At 43.5% G+C, this 27,701-nt stretch overlaps 1 protein-coding gene across 4 annotated transcripts; it reads left to right on the plus strand.

Moving 5' to 3' along the window:
* Positions 1 to 1,035: 1,035 nt before the first annotated feature.
* Positions 1,036 to 27,568, plus strand: cep170ba (centrosomal protein 170Ba). 4 transcript variants are annotated; one of them, XM_018727683.2, is made up of 20 exons: positions 1,036 to 1,140; positions 5,582 to 5,671; positions 6,903 to 6,981; positions 7,520 to 7,578; positions 7,724 to 7,862; positions 11,541 to 11,657; positions 13,226 to 13,726; positions 13,813 to 14,726; positions 17,139 to 17,330; positions 18,029 to 18,167; positions 19,062 to 20,768; positions 21,301 to 21,387; positions 21,733 to 21,967; positions 22,330 to 22,462; positions 22,783 to 22,821; positions 23,150 to 23,284; positions 23,471 to 23,559; positions 24,220 to 24,313; positions 24,427 to 24,478; positions 24,824 to 27,568. In XM_018727683.2, exons 1-20 carry the CDS (start codon positions 1,036 to 1,038, stop codon positions 25,060 to 25,062), a joined length of 5,145 nt encoding a protein of 1,714 aa, XP_018583199.1. In that variant the 3' UTR covers positions 25,063 to 27,568. The 4 variants fall into 4 exon arrangements, with proteins under 4 accessions (XP_018583199.1, XP_018583200.1, XP_018583201.1 ...); XM_018727684.2 differs by lacking the exon at positions 21,301 to 21,387 and having other exon boundaries at positions 21,733 to 21,988; XM_018727685.2 differs by lacking the exon at positions 21,301 to 21,387.
* Positions 27,569 to 27,701: the final 133 nt, after the last annotated feature.

The following is a 27,701-nucleotide window of genomic DNA, read 5'->3' on the forward strand; positions in this document are numbered from 1 at the left end:
GCTCCCCGCGACCCCGTATGGGACAAACAGTTCAGACAATGTGTGTCCATGTGCATTATACACCGGGTCCTGACCTTACAGACACATTTGGGCCTGGAAGTCTGTTTGTAATTCGATAGCTCTGTAAATCCAAAATCACATTTACCGCTGAGTAATATGTGTATCCATGCACTTATTAACATGATGGGTTTAGCAGAACTTTAGATAAAGCTATAACTGATTTAAAATCACTGAAAACGGAAGTGTTATCTCTGATACCTTGTGTTCACTTCTTTTCATGTCAGTGTTTATCAGCTTTTGACTTTCTTTCCCCCCCGTTCTCTTGATCGTGTGTAATATGAGGAGTCGGGTTATTGTACATTGTGGCGTGGTATTTTCAGACTTCTGGTAAAAGGGGCTCTTTTAATTCTGGTTTTCGTATTATGTTTTTCAAGCTGTGGTATCCTAAAGTATCCTTTAGATACTTTACAAATGCATCCTTAAAATACAGGCGGTCCCCGATTTGTGATGTTTCGACTTACAATTTTTTTTTGACTTTACAATAGTGAGCTGGACATTCAGTAGAAACTGTACTTCAAATTTAGATTTTTGTTCCCGGCAAACTATATGCGGTGCGATACTCTCTTGCGATGGCATCTCCCAGTGTGTCACGCGGTTGTGTTTTGTGCATCCGTAATGTCACAGAAGCGCCCATCTGTGTCTCCTGCTACTGCTGGGAAGAAGAAGAGGAGGGCAATTACTCTTGAGGAGAAACTCAAGATAATTGTCCAGCATGAAGGCGGTAAGCCTGTGTAATGGCCATCACATGTATGTTGGTAGGTTAGGTGTATTAAATGTATTTTCAACTTATGATGGGTTTCGCAGAACGTAACCCCATCGTAAATCGGGGACCACCTGTATCTTTAAGAGGACTGAAAATGAAAGTAAATGGATACCAGCTTCTGCAGACTGCTTGGCCTAGCACCCAAGTTGATGATGATGTGGGGCACCTGTCTCCTTCAGAATTCCCAGAGCCTTCTGAACCTTCGTGGGAAGATGAGTGTGACATCATGGTTCCTGGTGAGCAGCTCTGGGACACGCCACCGGCTCCCAAGGGAGATGATCTTTGTGGGCAGGGAGGACTGTGAACTCATGCTGCAGGTGGGTATCCCTGCCTTTCCTCTCACCTCCGAACATCAGACTCCACCTGTTCCGCCATCTCTACAGAAACTGCATATGCGCAAAAGAAGTGCAAATGAGCAGAGGTGACGAGTAGTCCGTGCCAAGAACGTCTCCATGAGTCACAGGCAGGCAACCGCAGACCACATCTTCAAGAATTTTCCAGTCTGCACTTCTTAATGTTTGTAGAATCTGTCATGGAGGTCCACGTCATTGGGTATCCATCTGTCGTAGTTTGTGACAGCAGATGAATAGAGCACGCTTACTTTTCTTTGTTCTGACTTTAAAAGGAATATTGTATTGTGAATATTTCTGTATAACAGGACCGTTGACTTCTTTCATTCCTTCACAGCCTTGAGTGTGATCAGACTGTTGCATGCAGTGATGTGGGTACAGTAGTGATGCTGGACTGTATACAGCCACACCCTTCACATGACTCTGCTGTCAGATTCAACAACAGAGTACATTTACTTTAGGGAGGTGGGCATCCAAAGCAGGGACGTGTCAAGGATTTAAAGCTGATGCCTGGCTTTCCATTACTGTAAATGAAAATTGCGATGTATGTAACCTCACTCCGCTGCTGCTCTTTAGTTCTTCTTTTACTCCTGTGCTTGCTTTCTTCTCTATTATATCTGAGGGACTTTGATTTGAGTCTCTGGGGGAAGAAAAACATGCTCAAAATTGTTAGTTCTTTCGTTAGCCTGTGGTTTGCTCCTCAAGCTTTGCCCGCCCACGGTGTGGTGACCTGCATTCTGTAGCTCGCCTTCTCCACATTGAAGCCAGCAGGCTCCTGCCAAACTGCAGTCTCGCCCATTCCTAATGGTGTCTTCTTTTGAATCCTCTGTTTAGATCGTGTGCCCTTCTCTCTTGTTGTCTCTTTTGTTGTCCCATTGTGCCTCTTTTGGTTTCCAACAGTGCTTTCTTTAGAAGTTATTATGGTGCAGCCTATGTTTAACTGCGTCTCAAAAAGATGCATGGTGTGGATCCTTCACCATGCCGAGCAACTGGTTTGTTTTCTCTGTTTGGCTGTTCCAGCTCCATTCAGTCTGTTTATTTAACGTACACTGTGTGCAGCAGCTTCCTGTAAGTAGTGGTTGTCGTGAATCTGAACAGGCCCAACAAGTTGGCCATGCGGCACTTACGGGTGATCAGACAGAATTGCCCCACAGGACTACATTACACTAGGGGTCAAATTCCTCTGGCTGGGGATGAGATGGTATAATGAGAAGATTTAGGAATTGAATTAAGTGACTAACTTATCAGCAGCTTTTTCTAAGGGACGATTGCAGGGAAATTGTCAGATTTCATCTTCAAGTTGTGGGCAGAAGTGCTGGCTGTGGTATGGCGATTGTATGTCACCTGTATTGTGTCGTGCAGTTAATAAAAGGAGGTCACCTGTGTTGTCCACTATAACACAGCTTCCAAAGAGTGGTCATTTTGGGGCAGTAGGTTGGATGCCGATTCTGTTGCGTAGGGCAGAGGACTTTTGATTTTTGACCAACAGGTGGGAAAAGCTCTTCACTATGGACAAGGTCCTGCTGAGCTAGGATGGGGACAGAATTCATTAGCAGCCAGGGACATAGGCACAAGGGAAGTGAAAGGGTGATTAAAATGAATATGAATGAATGTGTATGCATGTGCTTGAGTGCTTTCTCTCGTGTGGGTACAGAGGACTGAAGTGCCTAATGAGGGCTAGGAGAGTTTACACACGCTCTCTTAATTGATGGCCCTGTTCAGGACAACATGCTTTTCTTCCACACTGATGAAGCCAAGTTTATTGTAAATGAAGCGGCCACCATGGGAAGTCTATCTAAAGAGACTTTAGGTGCTTCGCTCGGCCATTTAGAATTTGAAGGATGTCTAAATTGGTGTAGAGGGGGCTAGTGTATGCCAAGAACACATTTACCACATCATTAGACCACCACCACGCCTGTCTTTGACATAAGGTGAGACTAATTATGCCATCAGTATATCAAACCCAAAATCAAGATTTATTAGACCAGGCTTCATTTTTCCAATCTTTAGTCGTCCAGTTTTAATGATCACTTGCCCACTGTAGCATCATCATCTTGTTCTGAGCTCAGAGGAGATGGAACCTGACATGTTTTTTGCTGCTCTAGTCCATCTGTGGGACAAGCGGTTTCAGCCAGTGTGTGTGTGTGTGTGTGTGTGTGTGTGTGTGGTCCATCTGCTTCAAATACTGATGAGTTGTGCACTGTTCTCCTGTGCTCATATTTTTGATTAATTCCGAGTCTGGCTGTTCTCTGCTGACCATTTTCATTAACAACGTGTTTTTGCCATCAGTGGTTCCAAGAAGATATTTTTTGCTTATCAGAAATTCCTCAGAAAATTAGTGTGCAAAAATTTCACAATTATAGGCGTTTCTGGCATGCTGGAACCACTACGTCTGGCATGAAGTCATTCCACAATCAAAATCCTTTATCACACATATTAGCCTTTGTAGTGCTCAGTCCCACAGTCACTGAACCTCTGGACCTTGTCTACATGCTTAATATATTTTGAGTTGAAACCACATAATTTTGAGTTTGTGGTAACAAGTAGGTATACCTAATAAAGTGGCCATCTGAGATGGCTTCGTAGACTTTACAATAGCAGTACCAGTTAGTTTCAGTGTAAAGAAACTGAAGCAAGGGGAAGTTTTTAAATGTTTTGTTTCCTTATCTACTTTGTTCTTTTGTTCCTTGGTAAGCCAGTGAGAACTAAAAGAAAATAAATGCAAACTGAAAGAGGGAAGTAGAAATAGATGGGTGCTACCCTACTTCAGAGCCTATCCTGGAAGCATAGGCATGGATCACTGCAGCCCTACACTGGTGAAGCAATAATTGATAATGGATGCACTGATGGGTAACTTTTTTGATAAAACATTGTCTATTGATGAAATGTTGGTTTGTCAAAGAGGTACATGGATGATGCTCTGATGTTAAGGTGATGCAAGGTTTTTGAAAACTAGAGCTAAACTCTCCAAATGCTCTTGGTCAAGGTTTAATGGCCTCATTTCTCCTTAAGCCCTGTTTAATTATGTGAAGCAGATTTTGTGCGCCTAGCGATTGCCTGTACGCTGCCCGAGGCATCACATTTCCCAAATAATGAAATTTTTTGGCTCTTCAGTTCTTAATATTGCAGTTCCTGAAGATTCAATAATTCACCAGTCTGCGTTGCCATGCATGCAGCCTTTTGTGCTTTTCTGCCATGCTACTGTGCTGCACGTGCTGTCTCGGCCACATGGTCTTGGTCTTGCCTTGGTGGGAAGAGCTCCTGAGATTCTGGGAAGCTGCCTAGCACGTGTGTGAGCGAGGAGCTGCAGGTGTCTTTAAAGATGTTCAGGGACGTAGCGGTATAATACTTCTTTGGACTTATCTGACCTCATTCTGGCCATGTTTGTTGCCGGCAGTTGTCGAGAACGGCTTTTGCAACTGCTTTAGCTTTTGTGGGCACCATAAGGTAACAATGTGCTTTAGTGGAAACATTCACTCAGTAGACCTCTCCCACTTATTTAGGGACTTTTCTTTGAATTCAAATTGCATTCTTGATGTACTAAGTATAGCGTTGTCTTTTAAAGTGAACTTTTTTCATGTTAAAGGAAGTGTTGTAACTGAGGCTGTGTGTGACTGTCTACATTAGTCCTTTCTACCCTCTATGTGTAGCTGAAGTGTGTAGCAGCTGGACAGCATGCTGCAATGATTCTTAGCAATATCTTCATTCACTGACAGCATTATGGTTTTCAGCTCAAGTGTTCATGAACCTTCTTTGTGGTCACTAACCTTGAGTCTCTTGGAAAGTAGTCCACAAAATCTTCTTGGAGTGTGATCTAGCCTTTTGAGTCTTTGGTCTTATTTCTGTGAAGACCTTGTGTCTGGTCAGATTGTAAATATCTTGGTTTGATTATTTTGTTAGACCAGTAGATGCGGCAGATCTTCCCCATACAGCTGTTGTATGAGGTGGAATGGATTTTTGTTTGGTCTTGGTAGCTCCCCAGTCTCGATTCTCAAAGCAAGACTGATTGGACATTGTGGTTTTAGGTATGTATTTATATTTACATTTATTTATTTAGCAGATTCTTTTCTCCAAAGTGACTTCCAGTGAACTCTGTGTAGTATTATCGGCCCACACACCTTATTCACCGTGGTGACTTACACTGCTAGATACACAACTTACACTGGGTCGCTCATCCATACATCAGTGAAACACTCTCTCTGTCACTCACGCACTATGGGGAACCTGAACACCCTATTTATGTTCTGTTCTCTGGATTTACAGATATTTGAGTTTGTAGGATGTTACTCTTGATTTCTGTAGCCTTGTTTTTTCAGTGGGTCAGATTTTAGTGGTTATGTCTTTAAGCTATGATTGATTTAACCTATTCTTGCTTTGTGCGTGCCTGATGTGCGTTTGCATCCTACAGTCCCGCAGCGTGGACAAGCAGCATGCTGTTATCAACTATGACCCGAATACGGATGAGCACCTGGTCAAAGACCTGGGCAGCCTCAATGGGGTGAGTTTTTTTTTTTTTTTTTTTTATTTTTAAAAATCTGCCTATGATCTCTGACCCCTAAACTGCTCTTGAGTTTTGAAAGAACCGATTCCTCCCAGCACTTAAGGCCTATTTCAGCAGACCTTGGAAGATTTGATGCAACAAGAGTAAAACACTACTTATTCCACACTGGTCCAGACAATGTTTAGGGGTGTTTTTTTTTTTTTTTTTTTTTTTTTTTTCTTCCCCTCATCCTGTCCCATTGATGTTATCTGTGGAACTGCATCAAATCTTGCACCAGGATCAGCCAGAAGAATGCAGCTATTGTTCTTTCCTAATTTTTTTGAGTACATTGACCACCACGCAAAGCACTCTGGCAGTAGCTGTGTTATTTGCATCCACTGCCTCTTTGGGCTGGTTGGGTGAAAGAGCACCTCATTCATTTGAAGAGCTCTTGATCCTGTCATCTCTGCTGATACACAGATGGAAATCACTGATCAGGGTTGCCGCTTTGTCACATTAAAGCAAATAATGAAATCACTGTGGGGCGAAGTGTCCAGAGCTGGTATCGCCAAAAAATGGGTCATTCTTGGGATGCGGAAAGTACCACAAGATCCCAAGTGAATTCTGAAAATGGAAACGTGTAGCTGTTAAATATTTATCTGCTCCCTAACCCATGCTTTTAATACATAAATATCAGTTTTAGTCCATGTGATAAGGAGAGTTTTACTGCAGTGCTCCAGTAACTGTTACATACAGATGTGGTCAGAGCCCAATGCTCTGGTTTCCTTTCCTGCTCAATGTAGATTAAATTTAAAAAAAAAAAAAAAAATTGGCTGCGTTCCAAAATATGTGGCCCAGTTTAGTGAATTTATCAAATTTATGGCTCGGCTGAATACAACGCTAGTATTTGGTTAAGGGAATGTGTTTGTTTTTCTGTAACTGTATGGCTGGTTGTCAGAGAAATTGCAGATGCACGTGTCTCTGGTTCCAGTCCATTATGGCCTGTGTCAGACTGTCCTTTGTCCACCTGCTTCTGGACTAGCATTCTAAGTCCCTCATTACCCATTACATAACCATAACCCTAAACGTACTTAGAATCCTAAAATAACTCCTTCGCTCACTGATAACAAGCTTCTTCAACGAGACCTTGCAAATATGTTTTTTCTTCTGCTTATACAGTTAACTCTGTAGGTATGTTGGCACTTCCCTTAGCTATGTCTAATATGTTCATGTTTCTTTTTCCCCACAGACATTTGTGAACGACCTAAGAATCCCGGACCAAACCTACATAACCCTGAAGCTGTCTGATGTCATTCGCTTTGGATATGATATTCTTTTTTTTTTAAACTGACCGCACATGTGCCACATAGCTTTTTCATCAGTCTTGTTAAAGGTCTCAGCTATGTTTCATGTCTTGGATGGAATTGTTTAGCACTTGCACTGTTGGGACAGCAGCTCTGCTTCTGGGTTCATCAGTGCTATAGCTACTGGGCTGAGTGCCTAAACTTCTCTACAATCTGAGGTGCTTAACAAGAGAAAATCACAGATTTTGCTACAGATCTGAAAGGTAAATCTTGTATGAAATGTTAAGCCCTTTTTGTTCCAGAGTGCTTGGGGTTTCGGGTTTGTCAAACCATTGACCTGGAAATTTCAAGCCGTCACTGGCTCTTTGTGAACACTTACAACAAACAATGGAATGACGCTTGGAAAAACGGGAGCAAAGCTGATCCTCTCGGTCGAGTTTCTGCATAAAACCAATTAGTGTGATCTTGGAGGAGGCGAAAAGTTAAACCTAAGGATGTTGACATTTACGTCATGAGTGTTGACATGTTCCTCAGTTTTGTTGGGCCTTAACACAGACCTCACATGCCCATGTGTACGTCCTGGAGCGGAGTCAGCATAAGGTTCCAGAGGAGGCTCTGAAGGTGGGTCCTTATATACTTTTTTTAACAACCCCCACATGCAAATAAATATGTGTGTATGTGTTCTTGAGAGAGTAGAACCTTTACTGTGGGGTGGAGTGTAGTCAATGTCGACTGCTGACCCACTGCCCCTTCCCTCTGGTTCCAGCATGAGAAATATACCAGCCAGCTGCAGATGGGCATGAAGGTGCTGGAGGGGAAACGGCACGAACGTTCTGACGAGAAGGGAGGGACCACCGATCCCCTGAAGCACAAGGGGGAGAAGGGAGAGCGCAAAGTGATTTCAGGTAAGTCACACCACTGGCACGTACCATGGGAATCCTGTACATATTACAGCTGCAGTACTGTGGAAAAGTCTTAGGCACTTAGAAGTTCCATAAAAATATTTGTTTCGGACGATTATTTAATGTATTCTGCTTTAGCATCAATGGGAAAGAGCACATTTTAGAGTTCCCACCATTCCTTTTGCAAAAAGTTACAATGTTATAGTGAGGGTTCTGTATGTTGTTAAAGAAAGTACACACACACACACACACACACACACTGTCTGAGACTGTTGGTCCTGAGTGGGGTCATGGCAAACCGGAGCCTAACCCAGCAACACAGGGTGCAAGGGAGAGGGAGGGGACATACCCAGGATGGGATTCCAGGCTTTGCTGTGTGACAGATTTGGACAGGCAAGTAGGACCAGGCACGTGAGACAAGTCTTAGCGCTAGCCAGGGGAAGACTGGTTAAGGTGGGTGTGTGTGAAAGCAGCTCAATGCAAGCTCTCAGCCACGTCTGGGGAGGCTGGCTGTAACTGACTCCCCCCCGAAACCTCCATCCCCCTCGACAGCTCCGTTAGCAGGAAACGTTGTCCACGCTGTATTGGGTTGGCTACCTGTCTGCAAAGCTGGGGTCCCTGAGGACTGAGACATAGTCGTGGTATGTAGGGTTGGGTTTGAAGCCTGTTGGCATCTCTTGGGCAACTGGGGCTGCTCAGTGGATTTAGGGTCATAATGTTAACTGCTCTGTACAGCACAGCTTTCATCCTTTCTAGTTTATGCCACCTACTGCCATTTTTTTCCACATGCCCTTTGTATCTGTAATTTTTCTGTTGTCACTATACAGGAGAACTTTTCTCATCTTTCAGCCTCTATGTCTAAATTCAACAAGAGTGCACTGTCAATTCTTGCCACCTTGATGCGGTGATTCAATTTTGGCCGTCTCGTTCCAGCAGAACTTTCAACGAAGGGTTAAACAAGCTCTTCAATGTGGCTAATACCTGCTGTGGATTACACAGCACGTTGGAGTCCTCATTATCTGCAGATAGGATGGATGAGTTAGGTGAGAGCTGGCCATAGGTAAGCACCCAGGCCAAGTTCTGTCACATATACTCAAAGTTTGTTTCATGAACTTCTGTCCTTTCAGCAGTTGTTTGTGATGGTCTGACATTAGTTTTGACTTTAGTTGCATATATAATTCTTTGAGTCTGTCTTCTGTAAATGCACAAGAGGTTCAAAATCCAAAGCCCCAAGGCTCTCTATTCTGGCTTCAGTGTAGTGGATGGGGCCCCTCTCTCACTCAGAACTGTTCTTTCCTTCTCAACATACAAGAAGTCTCAAAACCCACCTCTTTCAGAGTCACTTTGCTGCTGATCTCATATATGCTTCATAAACCTTCAGTATTTCTTTAAAAAAAAAAAAGTTTCACTATCAATCGTGTATACAGCTGTTCATGTAATGTATAGAAGAAAAAACTGAGGCATCGACTAATTGACGACTTTGTGATTTGCGTGTCTGCATTTGTATTTCCCACCTGTTGGTGACGTTATGTTTACTCTGAGTGCTGTGTTGCTTTGCAGAAAAATGTCAGCTAAATGAATAAATGTAATATTTAAGACCTGAATGTCACACCTCTATTGGGACTTGTAGAGTTTTACCTGTAAACCCAGTTCCTTAACCACTACGTCACAAGCTGCTTGTGAGCCGTGCTTTAATGGGAGACCTGGGAAACACCTTTGTTAGTCTGTGCCAATGGCTTAGAAGTGGAAGAACCTGCCAGTCGCCGCTTGTCCAGACGGCTTTGGTGTCTATGGAGCCTTGCTGCTTTCCTGAGGGCAGACTCTTGGCTCTGCCTGCAGCTCCCGGTGGGACCCAGTCAGACCAAGCGTGCTGACGGGCCAAAGCTCAGTATCCCTTCAGCAAAGCGTTTAACAGCAAAAGCGAATGAGATGCCGAACAGCCTGCTGCTCTCCAGGACCAGGGCTGCTTTCTCCTGAATGGGATTCCTAGTTTGTTGTGTAAGGCTGCGGCTACTTGCCTCTGTGACTGTGGACAATCCATCCATCCATCCATCCATCCATTTTCTAGACCCCTTAGTCCTTCTAGGATCGCAGTGGCAATAGGGAAAGCAGAGAAACCCAGATGTCCCTCTCCCTCAATTTAACACTTTATTTTATTTGGCAACATATATTATTGGTGATTTTAAAAATGAAAATAGACCTTTTAATCTTGTGGTTTTACGTATTTGTACATAATGGTCCATCTAAGTCTAACCTCGTGACGAATGGTTTTCGGATAACGGAAGTTATCACTGAAATTATGGGAGCTTTTTGGCAGGAGACCAATATAGGCTCATTAGGTGTTTAATATGAAGTTGTTGGCAGTGATATTTGGGGTCATTGTATTGTGATTTAACAGAAGTGTTCTTGTCTTGGCAGATCTGAGTTTCCATAATGTTATTTGTGTCACATATTCTCCCTCCCCTCATACATAAAGGTGTTTTCCTTTTCTATAAAAGTGAGCATGAGCTCATCTTTCTGACATTAATAAAATCCCCTCCCCCTTTTTTAAATCCCGTTCTACCAGTATGGCTGTTTTCCGTTATGCCGTTCTACAGGTCTCTGCCCGTCTCTCCCTTCCCCCATCAGTCTTACATGTACTCGCAGCTTGTTGCTGCCACATCTTATCTCCATGGCAACAGCAGGCTGGAGTTACGATGCCCTGGTTTGGTTTTGCCCTGCGCAAGCTGGAACGTGCCTGGTGCGATGCTGACAGAAGTGAGATAATGCCTGGGCTTGGTTTCAGTCCTGCTCTCACCGAGCTGACCGCCTGCAGACCATTAATAGCAAAACAACGGATTGTAAAACCGCAACGGATTCATGAAACAAATCCATTGTGGTTTTCCTGATCAGAGATCAGTACTCAGTAAGCTGTCATTCATCTTAAAGATCAAAATTTACAACTGAGCACTGATCTAAGATCACTACAACCTGCCAAGTAATGATTAGAAACTGTAGTGTGCTGAGATGCCTTCACCCTTAACCAAAATATTAATGGCGACCGGTGAAAACTGAGCTTTAGCTTCCTACAATAAGATTGTGACACTGACTCCATGCTTAAATGTGATATTAAATATGTAGATGTTCAATAGGTGTGAATCACTTTAGCATCCTGAACAGTAGTATTTAATATTTATTTAACTTTATACTTTTCTCGGAGTTGACTTACAATCTTGAGCTCCTTACAATGATTGACCCATATATATAGCTGAGTAAGTTTTACTGAAGCAATTCAGAGTAAGTACTTTATTCAGTGGTACTAAAGCAGGAATATTACTCCAGCCAGGGTCTGTCGAGTGCAGGGTGGCAGCTCTAACCACTATTCCACTTAATCATAATCAAAGAGCACACTCTTTAAAGCTTGTGTGGTCTTTACTTCCGTGCTTGTGATTTAAAACTGAACACATCTTCAGAGTCTGGCATTTTGATTCTGCTTTTCTGTGTATGATAGTCCCTACTTTCTGTAAAGATGAGCTGTTGCTCCTCAGTATTGATGCTGCTGGAATATAGTTCAGTTTTTTTGACGAACCAAGTTCCTGCATGTGACCAAGGGAGCTCATGTGCACATGAACCCTTGTAGAGGTGCCTGCTGTCATTGTAATGACCTCATCTGTTTGTGTCTCTTCGTGTGCATGTATATAGAAGTCCCAGACCCACGGCCCACCCCACTGTATGGCCAGCCCTCCTGGTGGGGAGAAGATGACACGGGGAACAAGGGGCAAAAGAGCGAGAGACGCAGGTCAGAGGAAGGCCACACAGGTAAGTTACTGGGCCAGTGCATCACCTACTTTCCACTTTGTCTCACTAGCTACTTGGACATGTCTGTCTCTCTGGAAGGGGTTTCAAGGGCTTTAAGGATTTTTAAATCCTCAGTGAACTACTAATGGGATGTGAAAGTTGTAATTTTTTTTTTTTTTTTTTTTTTGCCCCCCCCCCCCCCTTCACAGAACAGCAGAAATGTGTTCTGAACAAGTGGAGGTATTTGCCATTTGCTTAAGAAGGCAGGACCAGTATTTACACAGGCATTAAATGGTATCACTGCCCAGTGTTCTGCACTGTATCCCAGTAATGACTGCAGCCTTGTGCTACTCGGGGTTGGCAGGTGACTGCATTACCGTTGATTGCTGGGAAAGCCTCGTGACGGATTACCATCTAAGCCAAGGGGAGCGCTCAGTTTTCTCTCGCACGGCTTAGGCTGAAATAGGTTAGAACCGGGCCATTTTCCTTGGCTCTAGTTAATGAAGTGTCTGACCTTCCTCCTATTCCATGTCATATAGTTTCATGTGACTTATCCTAGATGCTGATCAGGTTTAACCTGAACCAAAAGCAGGAAAATTAGATCAGGTCTTGGATAGAACTACATGAGGTCATTTCTGTGTTGGTCTGGTGTTACAAAAAATTGCTAGTAATACTGTATCTGGTTCAACTAGGGATTGTTCTCTCAAAGGTGCTGTTCTTTTTTCCCCAGACTGTCTGAACTTTCTCAGACCTTGTGGGTTGTGCATGAGGCTTATGTGTATATCCTCGTAGTTCATCAAGACAGAATCAGTCATATGCAGAGCATATTAGTGTGTTGAAATAGCAAATATTACTGACAACTGAGCTCGTTAACTCAAGCAGAAGGTTAGGATTTATTCGCAGGAGATTCAAGAATTTAACCTATATAGCAGTATTTTTTTATGTTCATTTTGTATTTGATCCATCTTTCTTAATCCATTTACAGATTTTTAAACTGTGTACTTGTTTCTGGATTGGATTCTAGTTTGTTGTAGAATGGGATTTAGAGTTGTTTAACCAATAACATCTTCTGTTAAAAATGGGGACCCAATAGAATGAGCTGTGTGGGCAAGTGTACAGTTGAACTGAAATGTATTAGTCCTCAAGGGATTTAAAAAAAAAAAAAAAAATTAAGACTTATGATAAACCTCATGTACAATTGTTGTACCAACTCGGCTCTTTATAAACTTGTCAAAAAGGAGTTCCTGCGATGTAAGCCAAAAAAAGATTTGTTTCCCAGTATTTGTCAAGGCTAGATGGAAATTTCTCACTTCATAGGATAAGAAACAGTATCAATTATAGCTGTTCTGTTTGTTGATTTTGTCACACCAGTTTGCTAAACTTCATGTAAATATAGCATAAAGGACAGCAGTTAACGTAGTCGTCCAAGAAATATTAAATAAATAAATGGTCCACCCACTAGATTTTGTGTGTTTAATGTGCTTTGTTAAAGCATGTTAGATTCCAGATGTAGTTCTACTGGTGTGTGCCTTAAACCAGTGCCAGTTATTCTTCCATGTTGATTTATCATCTTGGTGTTTGCCACACAGAAACCTTGAAAGATGGCTCTGTACACAAGCCTGAGGTCAACGGCTCCCTCTCGGACAATAGGGAGCCCCAGGGCAAGTCTATCTGTCCGTACCGGCGGGAGCCCAGCTATTTTGAAATCCCTACCAAGGAGTTTCAGTCCAGATCTCCGGAGGTAGAGCTCCACGAGATTCCAACCAAGGACACAGACACCCAGCAGGCACCCACCCCCGACACTCCTATGTCCTCTGTGGTGCATAGCCATGCTTCCTTCACTATAGAGTTTGATGACTGTACTCCAGGCAAGATGAAGATCAAGGACCATGTCACCAAGTTCTCGTTCCGCCAGCGCAAACTTCCAGGCCAAGAGGTGGCTACCACACCCACAGAGGTGATGTCAGCTGAGAGAAAGGTGGCTGACTGGCTGGTGACCAGTGATGTCAGTATGATGCGGAGGAAAGCACCCTGTGAGGATGTCTACAGTACGAAGAGTGACTTGCCCATGTACATCAAGACCCTCAAAGGTCAGACCACTTGTAAAAACTGTGGATCCTGTTGAACTGCTGTTTTTATTCCTTCTGGAAGTTAACCTATTTCTGTCTCTGTGTAGGACACCACCATGAAGATGGCACCCAGAGTGACTCTGAGGACCCCATCTTAAAAGAGAAGCAGTGCAAGTCTCAACAGTTTCTTCCTTCTCATCCATCGCCCTTATCTCAGCAGCTGTCCAAGCCTCTGCAGAAATCCCCGAGCCCACCAGTCACCGTGGAGCCTTCACCGGGCTCCCCATCAGAGGATTGCTCCCCACCACGTGGCCAGAGTAGGCCAGATCCACAGCAGGCCTTTATCATTGAGTTCTTCGACGACAACCCTCGTAAGAAGCGTTCCCAGTCCTTCACCCATAACTCTGCCCACGCAGACTCTTACTCTGCGCTCAAGGCCAAGTTGGAGAAGCGGAAGGGTGTAGCCCAGGCTGGGGAACGGCCCACAGCCTCACAGGGAAATGTCCCACCCACCCAGTTGATCACTGTCCCACTAAAGGGCCCAGGTCCTGGACAGGGCAACGCACTACGGGCCATGTCTCTCAAGCGAGAGAAAACTGATGAGCGAATCAGCACTGGACCTACCTCCACTGCTTTCTCCATCAGGCCCTTTGGCAGCGTGGGCAGGAAGTCCAAGTTAGCCCAGGACTTTGCTGTGGAGTTCCTGCGGGACTCTGGCCAAGGCACCACCCCCACTAGAGGGAAGACGTCGCCACCAGCAGTGGTAACTCCGCCTGCAATTGTTCCAGCTCCTCGCCCCCAGCCCCCAGGCCCAGCTGACTCTTCAGCTGCCTCCCCTGTTCACCAGCCCATACCTTCAATGACCCCACTGTTGTCCCAAGGGGTCCGTATGATGGATCCGAAGACCTCCAAGGTCATAAGGAATGAAGAGGAAGATAGCTTAAGTGACGCAGGCACCTACACCATTGAGACAGAGGTACAGGACAAGGAAGTAGAGGAAGCACGCAACATGATTGACCAGGTAAGGGTCCACCTGCTTCAGGTACTAGTTACATGACACCAACCAACAGAATAAGCCCACTGCTTTCAAGTTTTTTGGGAAACCAGGAGACAAAGAGCCACAGAGCAGGAAAGTGAAGGAACAAAATGATTTCTGTCAACACTGCTTTGTTTGTATGTCATTGGTGTAAACCTTGACATAAAGACTTATTTGCATCTAATACTTTTCAAAATCTCCAGCCCATGTAATTGGTACTCTTAGAATATAACACTGAGAACCTTTTTTGCACAGGTTGGAAGAGTGTAAAAACAACTATTGATTGTAGGTGTCATACTGTCATTTAGTTAAGCATTTTTTAGTCTGGCTGAGTGTTTGTAAAAATGCTTGAATGGCTATGCATAAGACAGTTTGTCTCTTGGAGTTACAGGCACTGTGACCTGTAAGCCCATATGACTACTTTCTTGTCCTCCAAGATTATGTTGTCATTAAGCGATAGGTTAGCTCATTTCTTCCTGGTTGCTTATTACCTAGTGCAACTTTTTTCAAGCAGTACTGAAAAGGGTAAACGAGTCACATATTATCACAATGAACTCTGAAGCCTGTCATTGGTGTGGATTGGAGTCGTATATTTCCTCATGTATATCCAGTTGCGGTATAGTGTACAGCACTATCACCATCTGGTAATAAACATCTAAAATTGAGAATGGATAGCTTCTTTATAAGTAGTTGCCTTACAGACTGGGCATTGCGAGTATTGTAACATTTCTAATTGTTTACAGCACCTAAAGTTTGTCAGTGATTAAACTTTTCAAATAGATCCAAGCAGAAAGCTCTGGAGTCTACCTTTGGAGTTCTTCTTAGAATCCCTTGCACTTATGGTCCTTTGCCCTGTGTCCCATGTGGATGTGTCATCTGAATGCTAGCCCCCCCCTTCCCCTCTGAGTGTCCAGTTCCAGTTTGCCAAACCACTGCAAATGCTCTGGCAGAAACTATCCAATGGTCTCTAAGAAGAGATGTCCTTCTAGCCTTACTCGTCAGGAGCTCCAGTCTTCTTTGAGCTGCTTAAGAGTGGATGGAATAGAACCTTGTAGACCTTAGTGAAACATGTAGAGGCTAGAGCAAGACACAACTTCAATTAAAAGGGATGGAAGATGAGGCTGCTGTTAACTGTGAGTGGACAGCAGATGGAGAGAAGTGTGATCACTTATTCCAGACACATTCCACCGTGTCCAGTCGCATAAAGCCCTGGTGCTAAGTTTACTGGATCTCTCCTTTGCAAGGGTCTGGACCTTGTTTTTGCAGTTAGAACCACCCACCTTCTCTTCCCCCAGTTTTTGTCAGACACTGACGTGGAGTTGTGATTCCTGTCTTTTCTATGTCTTTCATTTCATTCTGCCTGGAATGTTTATCAAATTATAAGGGAATCTTATAGAAAGCCCTGAACTTTTCACATAAAAAAAAAAAATCTGAAAAAGCTATTTAAAGCTGCGTATTTAACTGTAATTGTGAGCTCTGTTTTACATTGTGTTCACTATATCATCTTTGGCAAAAATATATACTCCATAATTAGTTTTACTAAGAATCAGGTACATTATACTATAATGTATGTATGCTTTCAGAGATACATGACTCAATTCAACACTGACAAATTAGAAAATCTATCTTGTCACTTGCCCTGCTTTTGTGGAAACCTCACCCTGTCTGTAAAAGGAATTAACGAAATGCCACTCGTGTTCCGGCAAAATAAACGAGAACTGTATCCTTACACAATTCTTTTACACATTTGCTCCTTATTTGTGACCGTGCAAAAAAATAGTCATGATGTACATTTTGCTATAAGTAACACTACTGTCATATAGTAGCAAATCCCACATATTTGTAGTTTTCAGAAGGATTGGTTGGATTATTTTAACATGCTACATTGTTCTGGAAATATATTTTAAAAACCTTATAATTACCCCCTTTATTATTGCAAAAAATTATGGAGCAAAAAAAAAAAAAAAAAGTTACTCTTTTCTAAAAGTAAGGCAGCCTAATTCCCAAATAGTGATTCTCGTCCCTGAGTCTTTGTAGAGGTCTTCAGTGTTCATTCATTTTTAGTTCACAGCAGATGCTTTCATTGCCAACTACACGCTTCAATAAATATTTTGGCCAACCTCTCCTGCCTGGTCTTGTGTGGCAGAGTGCCATGCTGGAGGGAGTATTTCTGCTACTTGCTGTTCCTTTGTTCATCCCTTTTGGGGCACGTTGTACCTCCATCACAGAACTGCCCTGTGAAGAATCCAGCAGAGAAAGGGATGCTGTTGATAACTTGTAGAGATGGAGAGAGACTAATAGAGTGCTTACGTTGCTCTTCCTGACACCCATAAAGGAGCCCATGTGGGGGTGGCCCCTCCCCCCCACCTCTGCTCACGCATGCTTTGTTCCTGACAGGTGTTTGGTGTTCTCGACTCCCCTGAGTACACCGGTGTGACTACAGCGGCCTACAGGCCGGTAATTAACCAGGAAAGAGAACACGAGACTAGCCTTCGACATAGCCAGAGTAGTTCTGAGGATCTAAAGCCGGCCACAGAGCAGGCCTATAGTCCAGACGCCCTTAGTGGTGCCCCCGGCAGTCCTGTACAGGTAAAGACCATCGAGCCCAGCTTGTCGCCATCCTCCCATTGAAAGACACCTTGGGCTCAAAGCCACCTCATCACTCAATCAGCCAATCATTTGCAGAGGGGTAGCTTAAATCTGCATGGGTTCACTGTTGATTTGGCATGGTGTCTTCTTCCATCTGGTGTCCTTTGAACCCCTGGCCCTTACACCCTGTTCCATTTGTTTTTGGTGGGTTTTGTCTGGGTTATTTCGTCTTGTCACCTTACTGTCACTGGTTTTTCTTTCCTGGGGCAAAATGGTTGATCTGCTTCTAGACACGTGGCAACAATTTATGAAGGATGGGATATTTTTTGTTTTCCTTGAAACGATTGCTCTGACTTTTTTTTTTTTTTTTTTTTTTTGCAGTTTAATTTTCTGAGGATAATTTAGAAAGAATTAGTGGCTGCTTTTTGATTACTGCTAGGTGGTATTCTAACGTTGCCTTGTATGTATGAAAAATATCCCAGCCTGATTATCATTTGTGCTAGTCAACAGAAGGATAAATCATTAAATGTCAGTTTTTATTTTGGATGACTAATCTTTGGGTACATTGGTACAAAATATTGAATGAGTCTAATTTTGACAAATTTAGACTCGGTTAATTATGTAATCTGTAGTTTGTTGTGAATGAGATGCTAGTATAGCAGTTTTTTCTCTAACTGAAGTCTGCTTCTACACTGTAGGCAAAAGCAGTGGGTTCAATGGCTCTGGGTGGCCCCAAGTGGGTGTCTCGATGGGCCAGCCTGGCAGACAGCTATACCGAGTCAGGGCCTGTTCCTGGGCTTTTTGACATCCCACCACCAGGTGACCTTTCGGAAGGAGGTAAAAAAAAAAAAAAAAAAAAAAAAAGTTACTTTTTAGCTATGATTAAGCTGTGCATTTTGCATAGGACTGCTGAAATTAACAAATGTATAATTTATTTGGGGCAGTTCAGGGTTATCTTGAAAATATAAAAAATATTGCTTTCCTCCAAGGATTGGATGCTTTGGTCACTAAATGGATAACTCACTGCAAAAGGTTCAAATTACAGGGGGAAAGTACCTACCAAGCAAATTAGGAAATTTAATTTTGTCATATACATTACACTAAAGAAAACAGAATTGTACATTAAACTGTAAATTTAAAAAAAAAAAATCATTAACAGAAGTGCTACTCTAGTGGAAAAAGTGAATACTTTTATAATAATAAAAAAAAAAAAAAAAATAGTAAACTTAAAAAAAAAAAAAAAAACACCAGCTGTGTTTATTTGAGCTGTGAAGGCAGCATCTCTTCTCGTTAGTGTAGTGCTTTTTTCACATATTTTTCACCCATTTCATTATTCGGTAAACAAGAACCGTCTCGCAGGTGTACAGCAATCAATTTGGAGATGAAATTAAAAATAATAAGGAAGTATGCAGGTGGACAAATTTTCTATAGCACGGGAGCTAGGTTTGGCCGTATCGACTGCGAATACGATTGTAAGAGATGCTGCACGTATAAAAGAGCACGTGAAAGGAACAGCTAGCATGAAAACAACAATAACGAAGAAACCTCAAGGCTAGGCTAGGGTAGGCTAGCCTATGTTGAATGGTTGGGGAGGAGAGGCAATCTGACATGTAACTTTTGACTTGCATAAGGGGTTGAAAACGGTCTATTTGCATAAGTTGAGGGGAGTCTGTAACGTCAAAGTAATAATGACAGTTCTGACTGAAATTGTGTTTATTGGTTTGTGCACAGACGGGAAAATCATCCATCAAGCAATGCTGAACAGAAGTTTGGACAGCACAGAATCTGAACCAAGCCAGGGCTCCAGAACCAGGCGGCTGCTTCCTCAGGTGCCACCTTCATCTGAGAAATCGGAGAGCCCAACACCCAGCGTGCTCATCCGACATGAGACCTACATGACCCACGAAACCCCTGAGAAGGAAACGAGAACTCCCTGCCCACAGGACTCTGTCCAGAGACTGACAGTGCAGGATGAGGTGGATCCAGACAGCCTGAGTGATACCAGCAAGTCAGATGATGGCTCAGCAGCAGCAAAGCGAAGCGGGAAGCCTCGGCCTGAGAGAAAGGAGAAGCTCAGCCCACGGAGCCCAACTGAAGAGAAAGCTGCACACGCTCCGAAGTCTACGTTCCTCTACATTGGCACTGAGGAGAACCTTACCAAGCAGGACCAGGTGCTGTCCCCAGCAGAGAGAGAACGGGAACCTCTGGTTAAGGTGTCCCCAACAACGACTGTGAGCAGACATAGGAGTGGTCAGGAGCCAAGGAGGCCAGTCAAGCCTGCTGCCTCAGCACCCAACTTCTATGCAGAAGAGAAGGAGGCTGCACCTATGAAGGAAAGTACAACATCTTTTTTCAGGCAAGAGAGCTTCACTAAAGAGCGCCCCAGTGATGACATCCAGGTCAGCAGGCTTCCCCACATCAGTAGCCATGTCAACCTTGGTAACTTGGACACAGGGAGCCAGAAACAGGATGAGAGTGGCCAGGATACACAGTCCTTCCTCAAGGAGACAGAAAATGCACTTGTGGCCCTGGAGACCAAGTTGCAGGCTCAAGGATGTGGCCGCGGTCAGAAACAGGAGGACTCTCTGTCAGGAGAGTCCGATGTGGACACTTCCAGCACTGTCAGCTTGGTGAGCAACCAGAATGCACCAGGCAGTGCTTCCAAGAAGAAGCTGGCCGTTGACGGCCTGCTGAAGGAGAAATCGTCCTCGGCCAAATCTGCCCAGGACCAGAGTCGACAGGCCACAGCCCGTGAGCGCTTGTCCGAGAAGCGACGTACCCAGGCAACGGATAGTTCCAATAAGGCCGAACTGGCCAAACGCTTCCAGCTGCGGCGTAGCGCGGGGAATCGGGGCTCCCTGGAGTTCAGTGACGAGCCCCAGAGCTCCAGCGTTCCTCAAGGCTACTGGGCCGACACTTTCGCCTCAGACCAGGAGACTGGCTCCAGGTCCACCATCCGCAAGAAGCTCTCTGTCCCGCTTCAAAGAGAAGATTCTAGCAAGGCCTCCAAGGGCACAGCCCACCAAGGCCTCACCCGTTCCAACAGCCTTTCTGCCCCCCGGCCAACTCGTGCCTCCATGCTGCGTCGTGCCCGCTTGGGTGAGGCCTCCGATAACGAGGGTACTGAGACGGACCGAGCATCCCAGAACTCGGATGCCAACCCTCCAGCCAAGCCTTCGGGAGATGGGAAGAAGCTCTCTCGGCTGGACATCCTGGCCTTGCCCCGTAAACGCACTGGTTCCTTTACCATGCCAAGTGATACTGAATCATCGGTGGGACGGCTGGGCTTTTCCAATCGCAGCTCTGACTTCAGCAGCGCTGCCCGCAAGGTTTCTGCTCCGGAGCCCAAAACGGCTGTACGGCGCAGCTCAGGGGCCACAGGGAAACAGCCTGTCACCCGTGCCCGCTCAGGCAATGCCAAGTACTCCACCACAGTCAGTAAGTAGAGTGCCCCCTGGAGGATTCCTTAATTTCTTACAGACTGGTGGCTTAACCCCAGGGCTGCATGTGGTTTTTATCTGCTCATTTGAACGTGGAGTTAAAGTTCGGAGATGTCACTTTTTTTTGCCCATTGTCATCTTTCTTGATGAATTTATTTGAACATATTTGAAGGTATTAGGGCATAATTCTATGTGTCTACATTTTAAGTCTATCTGGTCATACTGGTATAACACATTTAACAGCTCAGCTGAAATCCTCAGGCTCAGAGGAGGCCAATATCCAGGCTTTTAGAGCTATAATTCTCTAGGTTTAAGACCTGAGCTTCATCTGGTTGAGCAGAGGGACTGAAAGAAAATCAGTCTTACCTGACACCTTCAAGCTGCAGTTACCCACCCTGTCCTAGATCAGGAGATTGACATGGAAATGGGGGTCTTGTATCCTGGTATCTAGGCTATTTTGGCTGTTTCAGGCTGATCTCTTCACTGACCATGTTTTTTTAATTTCGTACAAACCTTTTGTGATTTTCCAGCAGTGTCATCAAATGCCCTAAGAGTACAGCAACATTGTCAGCTTGGAGAAAGTGTCATGCCCAGCAAAAACTGCTTATTTGAACATGGTCAGTTTTTCATTTAAACAGCAGATCTCAGTTACTTGGTTTCTTTTACTAGTATTCAATATACTAGTATATTTTAATGGGTACTGAGGAAGGGGAAACAATTGGCTTAGTACTTTGTTTTACAATAAATCTGAGTTGGCGTATTTTTATAGTCAATTAAAAACATAGAAAAACTGTACCATTAAAGATTACTGTTTTGTGGAATACTATAATCATTCAGGTTCATCTGCCAAGTCAAAGAGCACTGACAAACCTGCCAGTCTAACTCTGTCTCATTATTTTCCTCCACCTTCATCAACATTCTCTGTTGAACATCTGTCCCGCCACCCCCTCAAAAAATCAAAGGTTCCCGACGTCGTCAGAAGGGCTCGGACTACACGTCCACCTCGGAGGAGGAGTATGACTCGAATCACGGCACTCCCAAGCACAAGCGCACCCAAGCTTCGACTGCCACGCAGACTCCCCGAGGTCAGGCAGCTGCTCCGCCTCGCCTCCGCTCTCGCTCCCGTCAGTCGGAGGATGAGGACAATGAGGGCGACCCCTTCCAGAACTGGTCTGCACACAGCGCTGAGATTGCCAGGTACCACGGTGCTGACAGAGGGTAGTGTATAGCTGCTTTTTCTCCTGCTACATCCCAACCGTACCACCTGTAGCATGGCAACGCATTCTCCTCATGGTTAATGCTGCCAGCTCCCCAGTTATTGGAGAGTCATATCTAGAACAACATTGAAACAATCTCACTGATCTTCATATCACCTGGCATGTCATTGTTCGCTGCATGACTGTTCCTGCCTCCAGTCTTGCATGGGGCTGTCAGCTGTAGCATGGCATTGTTTGGTTCCTGCTTTGGCTGCAGCTTTGCCTATCAGGATATGGCTGTCTGGTTTCCAACAAGCTGACGTGGCCTTGCTTTGTGCCGTCAAACCTTGGACGTCCCCACAGGCTCAGTCAGGACCTGGCGAAGGACTTGGCTATCTTGGCGCGGGAGATCCATGATGTTGCTGGAGATGCTGACTCCCAGGGGCCCAGTTCTGCACCCAGCACACCTGCCTCCACCATATCCACCCGGGAGGAGGTACAAATGCACCATCTCCACCGATAACCTGGAATTCCCATGATATTTTGTGGATAACACTAAGGACCCAGTATGGAAGATTTTTGGAAGTGGCCAACTTGGGTTTCTTGTCCACATTCACACTATGGTAGTGTGTAATGCCACTGTTAGATAGAATTGCCTTTCTTCATTACCCGTGACCCAACGAACAGCTCTCTAAAGCACGCACATGCACTCCCGGGGGGAGGCAGAGTTCAGCAGATTCAGGAATAAAGGATGATTTGAAGGGGAACCCTTTGCTTTTGTTCTTTGTTAATATTTCTTTCTCTCCTTGTGAACAGAAAACATACCCATCTTCACGAGCTGCCTGCTCATCTCAGGTGCAGACCCCATTTGTCCTCTCACGTGGGCGTCCTCTGACTTCTTCACCCCATCTCCACTTCATACCCCCATTAATTTGTACTATAGCTCAATACCTTGAGTGTTCTTTCCTTTACTGATTCATAAAATCAAACAGGCCATATCCTCCTAAGGTTATCCTGTCTCACAGTCCATGTAATAGGCCTTTCTGTACTTTCTTCTCTTTCTATTTCTGCTCCAGTAAAGGTGATCGTGTTTGTGCATTCTTCATACAGTTGCTCTTGTGAAGACTTTTTTTTTTTTTTTTTTGTCTGGTGTTGGTTACTGTCTTTATTCCTTTTCCCACAGTTGGTCCAACACATTCCAGAAGCTGGTCTGAACTACCAGAAGGTTCCTCCAGGCTCATCCGGAGTCAGGGAACTGGACCAAAATGTTAACGACCAGGACCCGAGCTCCAAGCGCCGTGCATGGAACCGTGAAGAGGTAATTCTTTTTACTCTCAGACCAGCTATCGGAGGTTGGTTATAGTTAGATTTAATTGATTTGATCTGAAATTGCACTTTGTGTTCTTCCCCATCAGATGACTTTTGTTCTTTGAAAATGTGAGAGAAATATGAGTTAACTCTTGATTGAATTTTTTAAAATGTGAATTTTTAATTAACTTTTCAGGTGATTTTTGATAATCTGATGCTGAACCCTGTATCCCAACTTTCACAAGTTATTCGGGAAAACACTGAACAGCTGACTGAAAAAATGAAGTAAGTCATGTTTCAGGGTGGCTAGAATTTAATTACTTACCATGCATCTGTACAGAAACACCCAGTTTTAGTTAACTGTGAGATATGGTTATCTGTATTTTAAGCAGTATTTTACCGTAACATTTGTTTCATTAGCTGATGCTTTCCTTCAAAGCAACTTACAATGATTTACCCATTTATACAACTGGGTAATTTTTACTCAGGAAGTTTTTGGTAACGATCTTCCTCAAGGGTGTGACAGCAGGGGGTGAGATCTGAACCTACAACCTCTGGATCCAAAAGCAGCAGTGCTACCTACTGCCCCACCACTTTTTAAAGGGCTTACAATACTTAACCCTTTTCTGAGGTGGATTCCCGGGCTGTGTGTTGCAGTAAGCCTTCCCAGACCCTAGTTCAGGTCTCCTTGGGGAAGATTTTAATGAACTCCATCCCAATATAAGGGTGTGTGACAAAGCCCCTCGTGCATAAACATACGCACAGGTGTCCAGTCAAACCATTCAGCCAGGATACTACCCGTAAAATAAGGAGGACATTTCATTCATGCAAGAAATTGTAACATTAAATAGTTAACCGTTCCTCTATTGGGATAGAGTGCGTATTTGCAGTTGTTGATAAAAGCCACAGACTTACCAAAATTCCTCATGTGCCTTGTGTTGTCAGGATGATGTTCCATGACAAGATTGAGGCCTGGGAGGAGGTTGAGGCCAGGATAAATGCAGAAAATGAAGTTCCCATCCTCAAAACGTCAAACAAGGTATGTCTCATATTGAAGCCAGCGCATTTAAAAAGTTTTTGCAGAAAAAACTTGCAGAAAGAAGAGAATACTCAGCACTTGCTTTCAGTTGAATAAATTTCTTTGTGTTTTAGGAAATCACATCTATTCTGAAGGAACTAAGAAGAGTTCAGAAGCAACTTGAAGGTCAGTGTGCAAGGCGAATTTTGGATTGATGCTCCTTTCATTTATGCTGCAGTTATTTTGTCTGCTGAACCCACATCTAAAATGTGATATTTTGTGCTGACTCCATCAAAATGACAGGAAATTAATAAATAAACTTTGGGGAAACTTTATTTTTGTCACACACTGAGCTATTTAGTATTCTATATATCTATCTTGTGTCTAGTATCTATTTTAGCTATGAGTGTTCTGTACTAGATAGTGAAACTACATTTTTTTGGGATTCTACATGGTGGCAATACTCAGTTTTGTTTGTGCTCTTCAGTGGAGCTGGTTCTAACATTGCTGCGTTTCCTTATCCCTCCTTAGTCATCAACACAATCATTGAACCCTGCACAGTCGTGGGGAAAGCTGCTGCTGACCAGTCTTCCCCTTCCTCTGGGACGAAGTTCCGACCTTCATCCAAGGACAGTAGACCTCATTTGCAGCTCCAGGGAGCATCCCATCAAGGGATCCAGGCCACCACCACTTTTGGATCTAGCAGCAGTACCAGAGAGCACACTAAAAGGGCTTCAGCAGAGCCTGAGGGAGAGAGTTTTGTGGTTTAAGCACTTGTCTCGAGCACTCCTTAGTAATGGACCTCACTGCTTGGATAAATAAGTGGATAATGACTAATTTAAAAATCCTCATCATGGAAATGGATTTGACTAAATCAAAATATGAGTTACAAACCTTCCTTGTGGTAATGAGTGAACTGTATGAGAAATGGTTGTTTGCTTTTTTCATCACTGTGGAGTAGCATCTTGATTTTGACACATGTAGGAAGGAAATTCATGACAAGCAAATCCTAAACTCTGGCATTCCCTCCAGCCTTTGTGCCCAACCTCCAGTTTTCACATTGTCTTTGAGCACATCCAGTTAAAAACAGTATGTTATGTGAGTCAGTATCATTCTTTTTGCGCTCATGAATGAGATGTTTAAGCTCATGGACTTTTGTTGTGATTGGGTTGTTATGCAGTGTCAGGCTGAGGGTTTGTATACAGTGTCGTGACTGTACTGTCCCAAGACAGTCATACTGAAAATGATTATTGACTCTTGCATGGCAAGGAGCTTCTTAAGACTGTGTATTATGATAAACGACGACAAAGCACTCCATACCAGTTTCCCATGAGGTAAAATTTACCTTGGGTATAATGTTAGATGTTTTCCCATCAAGTTCCATCAATGAATGCTGGGTGGCTTTCATCAAATTTCATCAAGTCAAGCTTTGCTATTAAAGTGGCCATCCTCTCTAAATGAATGTGTTGATAGACTGATGGCACAGCACAGGAGATGGCAGTAAACTTTATTTGGAGACATGTTCCATACTTGGCTTATTGAGCTTTTGGAACCAGTATAGTGTACAAGCATATTCTTACTTTCAAGTTAGGCCCCACCTCAGAAAAAGTACTTGAAAATGTTTCTGTGATCCCCCCCAGAATGTTCCTTGCTCTGTGTTGCCCTTAAATGTTCAATATGACACATCTTGCCTAGAATGTCGTGAAGGCTCTAGGTCTTGTGGTGTTTTGGCTTCTCCGTCCCCCCCCCCCCGGTTGGCCCCTGTTAAACTCTCCAGACAACTTGGCATGGATTTTGTACATCAGTGAAAGGATGGGTTCTGTTACAACCTCTTTGCTAAGGTATTTAGGAAGAATCCGTAAGTTACATATTTCACGTTTTAAACGACAAAATAATTGACTTACCAGGCACACAGGGAAATAGTGTAGTTTGATAGGTACTTTGTCTTTTCATGGCTTATCTCCTAAATTTAAGCTGTAACAATACAGGAAGCATCATTTTGCATATCAGTCCAAATCAACCTGAATCCATTGGTGCCAGTGTTTCCTGGTTGAATTGGTGATATAGAAGCTGTTCATTCTTTTCAACTAAATACCTGAGTACTTTGCATGGTAGAGAATTCGGCTGAATCTTTCTTTGTAGCACTAAGCCAAAGACCACCATTCTATCACCCTAATCCACTGTCAGATAACTAGTGGAAATAGGTGTACCATCTGAGGTCCCTTTCTCATGAGTCTGCCCCATGAGTAACCCTTCAGCCATGTTATATCATTTATGTCAAGTAACTACTTTGTCTATCTTGCAATGTGAGACTGTACTGAAATCCTCCCACCCTTCTGTCTGTTTCAGGGAGAAGTAGCAGGTGTCCCCCTCCTTTTCTCTCTTATTTTAAGTATTAAAGGAGCACCCCCTCCACTATTTCCCAGAACCAATGTAACCAATGTAGAAAAGCACTGTGTAATAGAGACATGTTTCACCTGTACCTGGAGACAAGACGGGTAAAAGAAAGAATGAATGTAAACGCAGAGGGGTGGATAAAGACTTCACAAAGTTTTGTGAAAATGCACATGTACCTTATTTAGTTTCTTTGTGTAATACTAGGGTAGTTGACCAAGCGTGCACTTTTCCTTTTACAAACACCATATTGTGAAAGTAGCAAATGAGGAAATGGACTAAATCATCAGTGGAAAAATCTCTCATCTGCTTTGTATAGCTTATAAAAAGCCTCAAAAGCTGACAGTCTTTTCACTTTTCATAAACTTAGAATTTTATGCCATTGCCACATTACTAGTTCAAGTACTTTTATTTGTCCCTCCTCAGCAGGCCATTGTGGGGTTTTAAGATTCTCTGGAATGTCCATTTTCAGAAACATTGGCCTCTTTTGAACTTAGAATCAACTGCAGCTGATTGCTGTCTGTTGGGCTACAATATGGTGTAACCGCCAGCTAATGTTCAGTGTCCTCAACAGGCCATTCTGTTATTTTGTTGTATGATTGTCATCCTCTGCATGTAACTCAAATTCAAGCTGCGCATAAAAGAGGAAAAAATAGACAAAGTATCACTTGAATTATGTATAGTATTAGATCAATGTCTATTTAATGCTATGACTACTAATTGTTCACTTTTTCCATGTTTGTTTCAATGGTTTATTCACTACACAATGTGTAATTTATTTAAAGTTCTTCCAGATTTTTTCATGAACTATTTATGTGACAGAATTATTTGTTTTGAGAAAGGTTATACATATCATTTTATGCATTATTTTAGAATATTTTTGATTGTCATGCCCGTTTTTTATTTGTAATAAATTGATCTCAGTCATAAATGTCAGTGCTTTTATTTGGCTTATGTGCTGTTGGGAAATGCACCAACATACTGCTTTACTAGCTCACAATGTATTTTTTTTTTT

This window comes from Scleropages formosus, chromosome 15, assembly GCF_900964775.1.
Source record: "Scleropages formosus chromosome 15, fSclFor1.1, whole genome shotgun sequence".
In the NCBI taxonomy this organism is placed as follows: Eukaryota; Metazoa; Chordata; class Actinopteri; order Osteoglossiformes; family Osteoglossidae; genus Scleropages; species Scleropages formosus.